Here is a 12,761-nt window from a genome sequence, read left to right as displayed (position 1 = left end):
AGCATCATGCTGTGGGGATGTTTTTCATCGGCAGGGACTGGGAAACTGGTCAGAATTGAAGGAATGACGGATAGCGCTAAATACAGGGAAATTCGAGGGAAACCTGTTTGTCTTCCAGAGATTTGAGACTGGGTCAGAGTTTCACCTTCCAACAGGACAATGACCCTAAGCATAATGCTAAAGCAACACTCGAGTGGTTTAAGGGGAAATGTACCAGTCTTGGAACGGCCTAGTCAGAGCCTAGACCTCAATCCAATTGAGAATCTGTGGTATGACTTAAAGATTGTGGTACACCAGCGGAACCCATCCAACTTGAAGGAGCTGGAGCAGTTTAAAATGCAAGTGGCTAGATGTGTCAAGCTTATAGAGACATAGCCCAAGAGACTTGCAGCTGTAATTGCTGCAAAAGGTGGCTCTACAAAGTATTGACTTTGGGGGGGGGGGGGGGGGATGAATAGTTATGCATGTTTGTTTCACAATAAGAAATATTTAGCATCTGGTAGACATGTCGTGTAAATCAAATGATACAAACCCCCCCAAAATCTATTTTAATTCCAGGTTGTAAGGCAACAAAATAGGAAAAATGCCAAGGGTGTTGAATACTTTCACAAGCAACTGTACATTTTATACACATTTTGCAACATGGTACTTTTATATAAAGCAATCACATAACAATAATACATTACAAAACATAAGCAATTTAATCCCAACCCTCAGCCACTCTCATCCCATACCACCTATCACATTCCAGACTGTTGGAAAAGCATTCCTCATGAAGCTGGTTGAGAGAATGCCAAGAGTGTGCAAAGCTGTCATCAAGGCAAAGGGTGGCTACTTTGAAGAATCTCAAATATAAAACACTTTTTTGGTTACTACATGATTCCATATGTGTTATTTAATAGTTCTGATATCTTCTTCTGCAATGTCTAAAATAGTACAAATAAAACCCCTTGAATGAGTAGGTGTGTCCAAACGTTTGACTGGTACTGTATATTCTTTGCATTTCCTTCTACCGCCACCCCAGAGATAACACCATTGATATGCACCCTGCTTCGAAGATCCACACACCACACATTCCACTCTGATATCTTATTTAGGCGCAGAGCATGTTCCTCCTGTTCCATAGATACACCCAAAAAATTATAACAAGCCCACTTCTTGTTACTCTCATCAACACTACCTCATCCAGCGCATCCACAATTTGTATAGACACTTCAAACGGATCTCCCAGTTCCAAAACCCTTACTTCGACCAAAATATTGTCAAAACTAGCCTTGGATTTACGAAATTCCACTACCGCTTTACTTCTCTTATTTCCTTTTGCATTCACCACTGTAATCCAATTCTTCTCACACTCATCTCCACTCAACACGCTTTCACAGACAGACATCACAGACAAACTGAATTGGTCCACCCACACAGACAGCATCGTGAAGAAGGCGCAGCAGCGCCTCTTCAACCTCAGGAGGCTGAAGAAATTCTGCTTGTCACCAAAAGCACTCACAAACTTCTACAGATGCACAATCGAGAGCATCCTGTCGGGCTGTATCACCGCCTGGTACGGCAACTGCTCCGCCCACAACCGTAAGGCTCTCCAGAGGGTAGTGAGGTCTGCACAAAGCATCACCGGGGCAAACTACCTGCCCTCCAGGACACCTACACCACCCGATGTCACAGGAAGGCCATAAAGATCATCAAGGACAACAACCACCCGAGCCACTGCCTGTTCACCCCGCTATCATCCAGAAGGCGAGGTCAGTACAGGTGCATCAAAGCTGGGACCGAGAGACTGAAAAACAGCTTCTATCTCAAGGCCATCAGACTGTTAAACAGCCACCACTAACATTGAGTGGCTGCTGCCAACACACTGACTCAACTCCAGCCACTTTAATAATGGGAATTGATGGGATGTGATGTAAAATATATCACTGGCCACTTTAAACAATGCTACCTAATATGTTTACATACCCTACATTATTCATCTCATATGTATATGTATATACTGTACTCTATATCATCTACTGCATCCTTATGTAATACATGTATCACTAGCCACTTAACTATGCCACTTTGTTTACATACTCATCTCATATGTATATACTGCACTCAATACCATCTACTGTATCTTGCCTATGCCGCTCTGTACCATCACTCATTCATATATCTTTATGTACATATTCTTTATCCCCTTACACTTGTGTCTATAAGGTAGTAGTTTTGGAATTGTTAGCTAGATTACTTGTTGGTTATTACTGCATTGTCGGAACTAGAAGCACAAGCATTTCGCTACACTCGCATTAACATCTGCTAACCATGTGTATGTGACAAATTTGATTTGATTTCAGATTCCAACATAACATCCTCTTCCGCTATTTTCCTCACTGAGTTTGGCAGCACCTGATGTAGTTATCAAGGCTTCCTGGCAGGGACAGTCCTTGACCCGGTTGGTGGTGTCAGCTGCGGGATGAAGTGTGGAAGTGTATCCTGGTAGAGTATGTTGCCTAACGGTGTGCTAACACTAAACTACCCCCCCTCCCCCTCCCCCATATAATAACAGCACAAATCTGCAGGTAACAGGTTCTGCAGTAACTGTGCTCTGACTAAAAGGGCACCTCACCACCACCACGTCAGCCCAACCAGAGACACTGTTCTGGTTTCCTAGTTCCTACTCTCTCTGGGTATATAACACGCCTGTTTCCCAGAAGTGCCATGCTGATAGTGGTCCCCACAGAAACGGGGGGGGGGGTTAGGGTCGGCCGTGGGCTGTGCATCATCAGGGCTGTGAGTTTTTATATGAATAAGCAGTCTGGCTAACATTGAGTCAGCATGTCATCACAGCGAGGTGTCTGTTGCATAAAGCTGCTGGAAGTGGTGGAGCCTGATTATACAACAACAGAGACAGAAGCTGCAACCTGAGAGTGACAGCTAATATGTCACCCTGAAATATAGACATCCTATTCTCATCATCACCTTAGCAGGTCATCTGTTGCACTTATTGTTTCATGTTCTAATCAAACAATCAGAATGGAGTGAAAGTCTGTCCTACTAATTATTATTGGTTCTTATATTATTTCCAAAGTATAATTCAGCACCATAATCTCAGAAGGGTCTGTCAGGTCACATTTGTTTTCTCTAGAAAAAGAAAAGCCCTTGAAGTATATTGTATCATTTCCCTTTTTATTGTGTATTTACATAATGTACAATAGGAAAAGAAAGACCCTGTGGTTCACAACAGCTGATTGGAGTTCAGGGCAAACTGGACAAGTACTGAAGCATGGTATGTCCATGAATGGCAGATTGAGTTCTGAGTAGTGATCAGGGATCCAGTGTTAATAACAAAGCCATGTCATGTGTCGGCTTCATCGTCTGAGGAGGAGTAGCAGCCTAGTCCCAGTACATGCCCTGTGCTCTTTTCATCATTAACGGTGCTATGGGCTCCACCTGCCCCTGTGCTGTCTCGTCTCTCCGCCCCTGTATTGTCTCTGTCCTGTGCAGCAATGGCCCTTCCCAGTGGGGAGCTGTGGAGGTTGGGTAGCCCAGAGAGCAGCACCCTGGCCAGGCTCTGAGTGTGAGACGACCCTGGTTGTAATGGGCCTCTGGACCCAGCTAGAACCACCGCAAGACGGGTGCGATCAAAGTTCAGGGGCTGGTCCTGATCTGGATTGGTGGACTCTGGGCTGGGATTAGTCAGGTCAACTGGAAATGTGCTGAGGAAAGTCCCTGATTGGTGGAAGTGTACCTTGTTCTCAGAGGCTGACGTTGCATCACTTCCTGTTCTTTTAACGACCCAGTTACTCTGTGCTCCACCCACCGGCCTGCTCAGATCACATGACTGGAGACCGCGTGGTTTCTTGGCTACAGATGAGAGAAACCAGGAATTACCTTTAAAAAAAAAAATATCCTTTCTCTAGACCAGAGTTTCTCAAAATGTTAGTCATGCCTGATATATTTGGGATCAAGGCTAAAGACGGGAACCTGACTGTAAAATAGGTTTGGTATTTTTTATGGGCCACAATGTATTTTACGTTGGTTATGACTATGGTCATCTTAAAAAAACTAATTGGGAACCTCTCTTCTTAATAGAAGACAACACATATAGCATGTGAAAGCTGATTGTTTATGTTAGAGGTAAGACACCTAAACTGGTCAGAACTAGACAACAGAGCCAAACCCTGTTAAACTGACCGGTGTTGGGGGAGATGCGTGTGTCTGAACTCCTCTTGGTGTATGCTCTAGGTGACCAGGGCTGGTGTTTACAGGTCGGGTCCAGGGCTTGCAGTTTACAGATGAAGCGTTTATACTCTTTCTCCAGCCCCTGGATGCTCAGCTGGAACTCTGCTATCTTCCTCTCAGGGTAGTGAGACAACTGGGACTGCTGAGAGAGAGGAGAAAAAAATTAAGTGTGCCATACTCACTTTAACATGAAACTTCAGTGTGGGTATCCTTTCTTCACACCCATAAACACACACAAGTCAATAAACAACAGCATTATTACTGTCTCTCATCACTTCACAAGCCTACCTGCAGATAATACTCGATTTCATTCTTGATGCTTGGGATCCACTTTTTAATGGAGGAGGCTGAATTGAGTGTTGACTGTGGAAGAAAAAAACATCAGATCGTAAGTGCAAGTCATATTTATCCCCAATAAAGCATGTGTGAATTACTGTCAATTAGATTAAATGTGCAGAACTCACCAGTTTGGGTCTAGGTTCATGAACATCTTTGATACGGCCCTCTGTTTCAAGGCACAGAGAAGGAATTACATTTAGCTACACATTACAGTAATGTTCAACACAGGCTTTTATTCAAGCCCTGCATAACACACTGGATTCAACTGATCACCCAGATCTGAATAAGTTGAAAGGTGTTGGATTCTAGCTTTAAATATACTTATTCATGTTACCATACTAGAACTTATTGATTACTTTACATGTATAAGGAAGGTATAGGTTGGGGTCAATGAAGGATGCATAGGAACGTGGTGTATGGAAAGTCACATTCTGTCAAACATGTTGTTGCTGAAGATCAAGGCTCCTAAAAAAGGGAGGTAAAAGAAGAACTGTCTGGTTTCCGTCACTGATAAGGTAGGACAGTGGCGGATTAGGGAGGAGAGAGGAATTCGGCCCGAGGTCAGGTCAGATGAAGTGAGAAGAAACAGTCCAATTTCATACGCATACACTTCCAAAGGTTCTAGCATCAGGTAGGGCCATGACTACACCAGTGAAAATAACTAATTAAGTTCCTGCCTAACAACAGAGATGTATTGGCTGTCTAGATGTATAAGGAGTTGACCCCGAATACTAGGAGGTAATAAATATATGTGCTTCTGTAATCATGCTTAGTCTTTTACAGCAGTATGGGGTGGGGTGAACAAACTTGGTTTGAGCTTTTTCTAGTTGTCCTAGAGTTTTTACTCCGTTTGTTCAGAACCTAACAGCTGTAACAAAAGTCTCTCCACCCAAGATCGATCTGTAGCTCTGGTCCAAGGCGTTACTTGCAGCAGGGTGTTGAAGAAGGCTTGAGCTGCATCTTCACATGTAACTCTTCATATAGCTGACTAAACTCCATGGTGAAGGAAGTGTCTGATGAACTCAACCAACGGAGTTGAGCCGGAACCAGGCTTTGTGGAATTCAGTTCTGACTACATCGATTCGCTCAAGGTCAAATATACACTGCTCAAAAAAATGAAGGGAACACTTAAACAACACAATGTAACTCCAAGTCAATCACACTTCTGTGAAATCAAACTGTCCACATAGGAAGCAACACTGATTGACAATAAATTTCACATGCTGTTGTGCAAATGGAATAGACAACAGGTGGAAATTATAGGCAATTAGCAAAACACCCCCAATAAAGGAGTGGTTCTGCAGGTGATAACCACAGACCACTTCTCAGTTCCTATGATTCCTGGCTGATGTTTTGGTCACTTTTGAATGCTGGCGGTGCTTTCACTCCAGTGGTAGCATGAGATGGAGTCTACAACCCACACAAGTGGCTCAGGTAGTGCAGCTCATCCAGGATGGCACATCAATGCGAGCTGTGGCAAGAAGGTTTGCTGTGTCTGTCAGCGTGGTGTCCAGAGCATGGAGGCGCTACCAGGAGACAGGCCAGTACATCAGGAGACGTGGAGGAGGCCGTAGGAGAGCAACAACCCAGCAGCAGGACCGCTACCTCCGCCTTTGTGCAAGGAGGAGCTGGAGGCGCACTGCCAGAGCCCTGCAAAATGACCTCAAGCAGGCCACAAATGTGCATGTGTCTGCTCAAACGGTCAGACAGCCTCCATGAGGGTGGTATGAGGGCCTGACATCCACAGGTGGGGTTTGTGCTTACAGCCCAACACCGTGCAGGACGTTTGGCATTTGCCAGAGACCACAGAGATTGGAAAATTCACCACTGGTGCCCTGTGCTCTTCACAGATGAAAGCAGGTTCACACTGAACACATGTGACAGTCTGGAGACGCCGTGGAGAACGTTCTGCTGCCTGCAACATCCTCCAGCATGACCGGTTTGGTGGTGGGTGAGTCATGGTGTGGGGTGGCATTTCTTTGGTGGGGCCGCACAGCCCTCCATGTGCTCGCCAGAGGTAGCCTGACTGCCATTAGGTACCAAGATGAGATCCTCAGACCCCTTGTGAGACCATATGCTGGTGCGGTTGGCCCTGGGTTCCTCCTAATGCAAGACAATGCTAGACCTCATGTGGCTGGAGTGTGTCAGTAGTTCCTGCAAGAGGAAGGCATTGATGCTATGGACTGGCCCGCCCGTTCCCCAGACCTGAATCCAATTGAGCACATCTGGGACATCATGTCTCGCTCCATCCACCAACGCCACGTTGCACCACAAACTGTCCAGGAGTTGGCGGATGCTTTAGTCCAGGTCTGGGAGGAGATCCCTCAGGAGACCATCCGCCACCTCATCAGGAGCATGCCCAGGCGTTGTAGGGAGGTCATACAGGCACGTGGAGGCCACACACACTACTGAGCCTCATTTTGACTAGTTTTAAGGACATTACATCAAAGTTGGATCAGCCTGTAGTGTGGTTTTCCAATTTAATTTTGAGTGTAACTCCAAATCCAGACCTCCATGGGTTGATAAATTTGATTTCCATTGATATTTTTTGTGTGATTTTGTTGTCAGCACATTCAACTATGTAAAGAAAAAAGTATTTAATAAGAATATTTCATTCATTCAGATCTAGGATGTGTTATTTTAGTGTTCCCTTTATTTTTTTGAGCAGTGTATATTTTTAGATACATATTTTATTATTATTATTATTATTATATAATTTTCCTTATTTCAGGTCAACATTGTGGACAGATTTTACATACAGTAGCAGTCAAAAGTTTGGACACCCCATCATTCAAGAGTTTATTTCTTTTACTATTTTCTACATTGTAGAATAATAGTGAAGACATCAAAACTATGAAACGACACAAATGGAATCATGTTGTAAGCAAAAAAAAGTGTTATTATTCAAAGTAGCCACCCTTTGCCTTGATGACAGCTTTGTATACTCTTGGCATTCTCAACAAGCTTCATGAAGAAAGCTTTTCCAACAGTTTGGAAGGAGTTCCCACATATGCTGAGCACTTGTTGGCTGCTTTTCCTTCACTCTGCGGTCCAACTCATCCCAAACTCGCAATTGGGTTGAGGTCGGGTGATTGTGGAGGCCAAGTCATCTGATGCAGCACTCCACTCTCCTTGGTCAAATAGCCATTACACAGCCTGGAGGTGTGTTTTGGGTCATTGTCCTGTTGAAAAACAAATGATAGTCCCACTAAGCGCAAACCAGATGGGATGGTGTATCGCTGCAGAATGCTGTGGTAGCCATGCTGGTTAAGTGTGCCTTGAATTCTTAATAAATCACTGACAGGGTCACCAGACAGCACCCCCACACCATCACATCTCCCCCTCTATGAGTCATGGTGGGAACCACACATGCAGAGATCATCCATTCACCTACTCTGCATCTCACAAAGACATGGCAGTTGGAACCAAAAATCTCTAATTTGGACTCATCAGACCAAAGGACAGATTTCCACCGGTCTAATGTCTATTGCTCGTGTTTCTTGGCCCAAGCAAGTCTCTTTTTCTTATTGGTGTCCTTTAGTAGTGGTTTATTTGCAGCATGAAGGCCTGATTCACGCAGTCTCCTTTGAACAGTTGATGTTGAGATATATCTGTTACTCTCTGAAGCATTTATTTGGGCTGAAATCTGAGGTGCAGTTAACTCCAATGACCTTATCCTCTGCAGCAGAGGTAACTCTGGGTCTTCCTTTCCTGTGGAGATCCTCATGAGAACCATCTTCATCAGAGCACTTGATGGTTGTTGCGACTGCAATTGAAACTTTCAAAGTTCTTTAAATGTTCCATATTGACTGACCTTCATGTCTTAAAGTAATGATGTACTGTCGTTTCTCTTCGCTTATTTGAGCTGTTCTTGCCATAATATGGACTTGGTATTTTACCAAATCGGGCTATCTTCTGTATACCACCCCTGCCTTGTCACAACACAACTGATTAGCTCAAACGCATTAAGGAAAGAAATTCCACAAATGAACTTTTAACAAGGCACACCTGTTAATTGAAATGCATTCCAGGTGACTACCTCATGGAGTTGGTTGAGAGAATGCCAAGAGTGTGCAAAGCTGTCATCAAAGGGTGGCTACTTTGAAGAATCTCAAATGGTTACTACATGATTCCATGTGTTATTTAATAGTTTTGATGTCTTCACCATTATTCTATAATGTAGAAAATAGTAAAAATAAAGAGAAACCCTGGAATGAGTACCGTAGGTGTCCAAACTTTTGACTGGTAAATATATTTGAATTCCAAAATGAAACAAGGTAACATAAAACATTGCATAACCAACATACACCAAAACAAAAGCATACAAAAACAATAGAATTATACATTTCCTTTCAGTTCCCTGCTCTTAATTTTTAATTTCTCATATTAATAATTTCTTACATGCCTTAATTCATTTGACTGTCGAAAAATGTGAGACTGTAGCGACAAAATAATTATTCTATACAAGAACGCGACCAGCGTCAAGTTGACACACATTCATAAGGATGATCAACGGAAACAGGATGCACCTGATCTCAATTTAATGTCTCAAAGCAAAGCGCTAAAAAAATATATACTTTAGGAAGAAGAAGAAAAAAAGGAGAAAAAAAATGTTTCCGCTCCATCATTATGGTGTATTGTCTGCAGATTGGTGAGTATTTTTAAAAACATTTAATATATGTTTAAATAAGTCTGTAAAGTCACAAAATGTAGAAAAATGGAAGGGGGTCTGAATACTTTCCGAATGCAAAGGGGCCATCTGGAGAGGATAGAAAAGTCTGGTGAAAAATATTCCTTTTAAATCAGATTCATTCTAATGGCAGGTACATCTATCTAGGTCTTCCTACCCCACTCCCCATTTTTATGCTGCTGCTACTTTCTATTTTCCATGTATAGTCACTTTACCTCCACCTACATGTACATATTACCTCAATTACCTCGACTAACCGGTGACCCCGCACAATGACTCTGTACCGGTACCCCCTGTATATAGCCGCTCTACTGTCATTTTATGGTTTGCTCCTTAATTATTTGTTATTTAAAAAAAAATATTTTTTACTTCAGTTTATTTTAGTAAATACTTTAACACTTTTTTCTTAAAACTGCATTGTTGGTTAAGGGCTTGTAAGTAAGCATTTCACTAAGGTGAACCTGTTGTAGTCGCGCAGATTTTTTTTTACTGTGTAGGACGAGTAAGTGCATGCCTCCATTAGCCTAGCTAGCTTCTCCCGGTTTGATGTAGTCAAGACCGGTTCTAGGTAATCATATTGGATGATACATAAGCAAGCTATGGCAGCTATTAGTCTACTATAACGCGAGTCAGCTTGGTTGGTTTCTGTCTCTCCCTCCCTCCTCCCTGTTGCCAGTGTCACTCGCTCAAACTCACAGTAACCTACAGACACAACCCGAAAGCTGCTAGAGCGCCACTTCTGTCTACCTCACTCTTAAAAGTAGCTAAAAATGTGATTTTTCTGCTGCTTCTCTCACTCTGCGCTGACCAGGTCTATATGGAATGGGTCTGTCTAGTTGTCCTGGGGTCCGTTCGGAACGGGTCTCTATATTATTATTCATGCATATCAGGTACGGATGGGAAAGCCACAGATCAATTTCCGAACAGGTCCAACATTTTGGACCTGTGAAGGCCTTTAACCTGTACTACGAGCTGACAACACATATGCATGGACCAGAGCTAGTTTGGTGGTAAAAATGTGTGTCATGGTGCTTTTAAAACAACTGCAAACTCTGGAAATAATGAGGTCAAATCATAACGTTGGTGATCTTCAGGTCGGAAAGTCAGTTGTAGAAAGATGTTCTGACTTGGAATTCTGATTTGGATGACCATTTAAAATGGTGACTGACCGCCTTGATTCGGTCTTGTAACCTCACTTTTCAGAAAATGCCCTTTGAATGGTTTGGTACCTACTGGAGAGCTCCTCTTTGTCTACACCCATTCAGCATTGTTCACACCCTCTTAAGCTTTAGCCCCACCCATCTCTTTAAGGGTTGATCCGAGGGTTCTGTTCTAACAACGGCATTCAAGTACCCAAGCTAACTGGCTAGCTACTTCCAGACACATATGAGAGAACAGCTCACTGATCATTTTACTCATCCTAGCTTAGCTGGTTAGGCTGTTTTTATGTTATCCGGAGTGTTGGTGACTGCAACTCCAGAGCGTTGGAAACAATTTACGCTTTTCTGCCAACGTTTACTGACACCGGCCAAATTCAACGGTGTTGAGCGTTTGTAAATTCCTCATTTGTTCTGCGCTCTGGCACAGACGAGAGTGCTCTGAAATCAGGGTAGATAGCCAGACAGAATTTACCAGCTACATCTGTCAACAGTTGTCGCAGTGACATTCTTGAAATGGATACTTACATAGTGGAGTCTTTTGTTAAGACACGTAGGTAGCTAGCTAGCTAGCTAAACAATGAACCATAATCCCAACTCATGACTTTACTACCATGCATGAATCTGGTAGCTAACCAACCAGGTTCAATGTTAGCTAGCTAACATTAGGCTATAACTAGCAAAGCAAATGGCTCTGAGATACAAATAATAAGATCATACACGTAACATTAGCTAGCTGGCTCGCTAGCTAATGTTACGTGTATGATCTTATTATTTGTATCTCAGAGCCATTTGCTTTGCTAGTTATAGCCTAATGTTAGCTAGCTAACAGTACACTTCAACTTGAAATTAAAACGACTTTGTCAAAATTAGAAAAGTGTAAAATCTGAAAATGTTGCTAGCTAGACTACTTTACCTGTATAAATCATGGATGGACGCTTCTCCCTGTCACGGATGCCCATACTCTAATTCCACTTATTTCCCTACATACATGTTAGAATTTTTTAACTAGATAAAGCGTTTTTATCAAAAGCAATCACTTTTGCATGGGAAAACACAGACTCCTACTAATTACCGCTCATGCTTAATTACGTCACATGGCTCATGCCCGGGAGTCAGTCTGGTTCTAAATCGAATGTAATCAACTTTCAGACACTAACAAGGCCAGGCAAGATAATGCCACGTTCTTGTGCTAGAACTAGGAAACTCATACATTTCCAATTTGCTAATTGTTGAACGCAGCACGTGATTACATACAACCAATTAGCAAGTTGGAAATGTCCGAGTTTATTGATCAAATCGGTGGGAATATAATTTTTGGAGCGATTAATGGAAGGCTGCATGGCGTTGAAAAAGACTCAAATCGAACATATCATCGTGGACCAGATATATAATGTAACTAGCTAGCTTGTTAAGAACAGGCTAGCTCGCTGATAGCTAAGGCAGTGTGTGTTTCTAGCTATAGGCTAGTAGCAAGCTTGCCAGAGCGAAATTAACTTGATAGGAAGTCTAACTAGCTAGCTAGAGAATATTAACAATGTTTGCTAGCACTGCAAAGAGACATAATTAACGTGTAGCTAAAAATACAAACGGAATACTTAATCTACTGAAAGACGATTGATTGACACTTGCCATCTCTTTCTTTTTGAAGCCATAATCTGTTCAATTTCCCCAGTTGTTTCTCCTCGTTTCTAGCCATTTGGGAGGGACACGCTAATTTACCAGCGACATTCTTCTTCTTTGGGTATATTGGCGAACTAACGTTACACACAAAAAAGTGTATTGTCGTCACCAATTGGGTGGGGGTTAAACAATGAACTAAAGGAAAGTAAATTACACTGCAGGGAACATAAACGACTAAATATATAAGTATATATTCCCACTCCTCTGTCATTCGAAACCTTACCAGCAACACATCAACAAAATGTCACATAATTGTCTAGCCAAGTCATGTGACACGATGGACGGACTCGTTCCAGGTTGTCTGCTCTAGCCGCACTGTGCATCTCAGATGTTAAAAATGAACAACCACGAACCAGAGTACTCCCTAGTGGGAGCGGCCATTCTTATTGACTTTGTATTTTATTGTATTGTTGTTTAAATAAAACAAATGTAACTATATATGTATATATTAGTTTAAAAAATCGGGGAGGCAGCAGTAATAGTAAACTTCATATTCATATTCAACGTCTTTGCACGCTAAGGAATACAGTACTGAAAACGTTAGATGAATTTAAGGTTAATATAGGCTATGAAACCCACCTTGTTATTGAACAATCCACATTTGTCTCTCATAGTGTCTGTGAAATTGAAAAAGAAAATAGATGGCTGCTATGCATACT

At 42.4% G+C, this 12,761-nt stretch overlaps 1 protein-coding gene across 6 annotated transcripts; it reads right to left on the bottom strand.

Moving 5' to 3' along the window:
* Window positions 1–3,156: 3,156 nt before the first annotated feature.
* Window positions 3,157–12,418, bottom strand: si:dkey-86e18.1 (uncharacterized). 6 transcript variants are annotated; one of them, XR_004202359.1, is made up of 5 exons: window positions 12,326–12,418; window positions 4,698–4,738; window positions 4,522–4,596; window positions 4,186–4,375; window positions 3,157–3,855 (listed from the first exon to the last, which is right to left on the bottom strand). XR_004202359.1 is itself a non-coding variant. In XM_020499245.2 (5 exons), exons 1-5 carry the CDS (start codon window positions 12,311–12,313, stop codon window positions 3,347–3,349), a joined length of 1,077 nt encoding a protein of 358 aa, XP_020354834.1. In that variant the 5' UTR covers window positions 12,314–12,369; the 3' UTR covers window positions 3,157–3,346. The 6 variants fall into 6 exon arrangements, 5 of the variants coding, with proteins under 5 accessions (XP_020354834.1, XP_020354831.1, XP_020354832.1 ...); XM_020499245.2 differs by having other exon boundaries at window positions 12,052–12,369; XM_020499242.2 differs by having other exon boundaries at window positions 3,157–3,882; window positions 12,052–12,345.
* Window positions 12,419–12,761: the final 343 nt, after the last annotated feature.

This window comes from Oncorhynchus kisutch, linkage group LG13 (assembly GCF_002021735.2).
Source record: "Oncorhynchus kisutch isolate 150728-3 linkage group LG13, Okis_V2, whole genome shotgun sequence".
In the NCBI taxonomy this organism is placed as follows: Eukaryota; Metazoa; Chordata; class Actinopteri; order Salmoniformes; family Salmonidae; genus Oncorhynchus; species Oncorhynchus kisutch.
Note: the sequence above shows the minus strand (reverse complement) of the source record. Positions and strands in the feature narration are given on the sequence as shown.

Bases quoted from the DNA above. Each gene is read 5' to 3' on its own strand.
- si:dkey-86e18.1 (XM_020499242.2), bottom strand. From the start codon at position 12,313: ATGACAGAGGAGTGGGAATATATACTTATATATTTAGTCGTTTATGTT. The intron at 4,597-4,697 runs GTGAGTTCTGCA...TTTCTTCCACAG, and splicing joins ATGAACCTAGACCCAAACTG to TCAACACTCAATTCAGCCTC. The intron at 3,883-4,185 runs GTCAGTTTAACA...TTTTTTTTAAAG, and splicing joins ACGCATCTCCCCCAACACCG to GTAATTCCTGGTTTCTCTCA.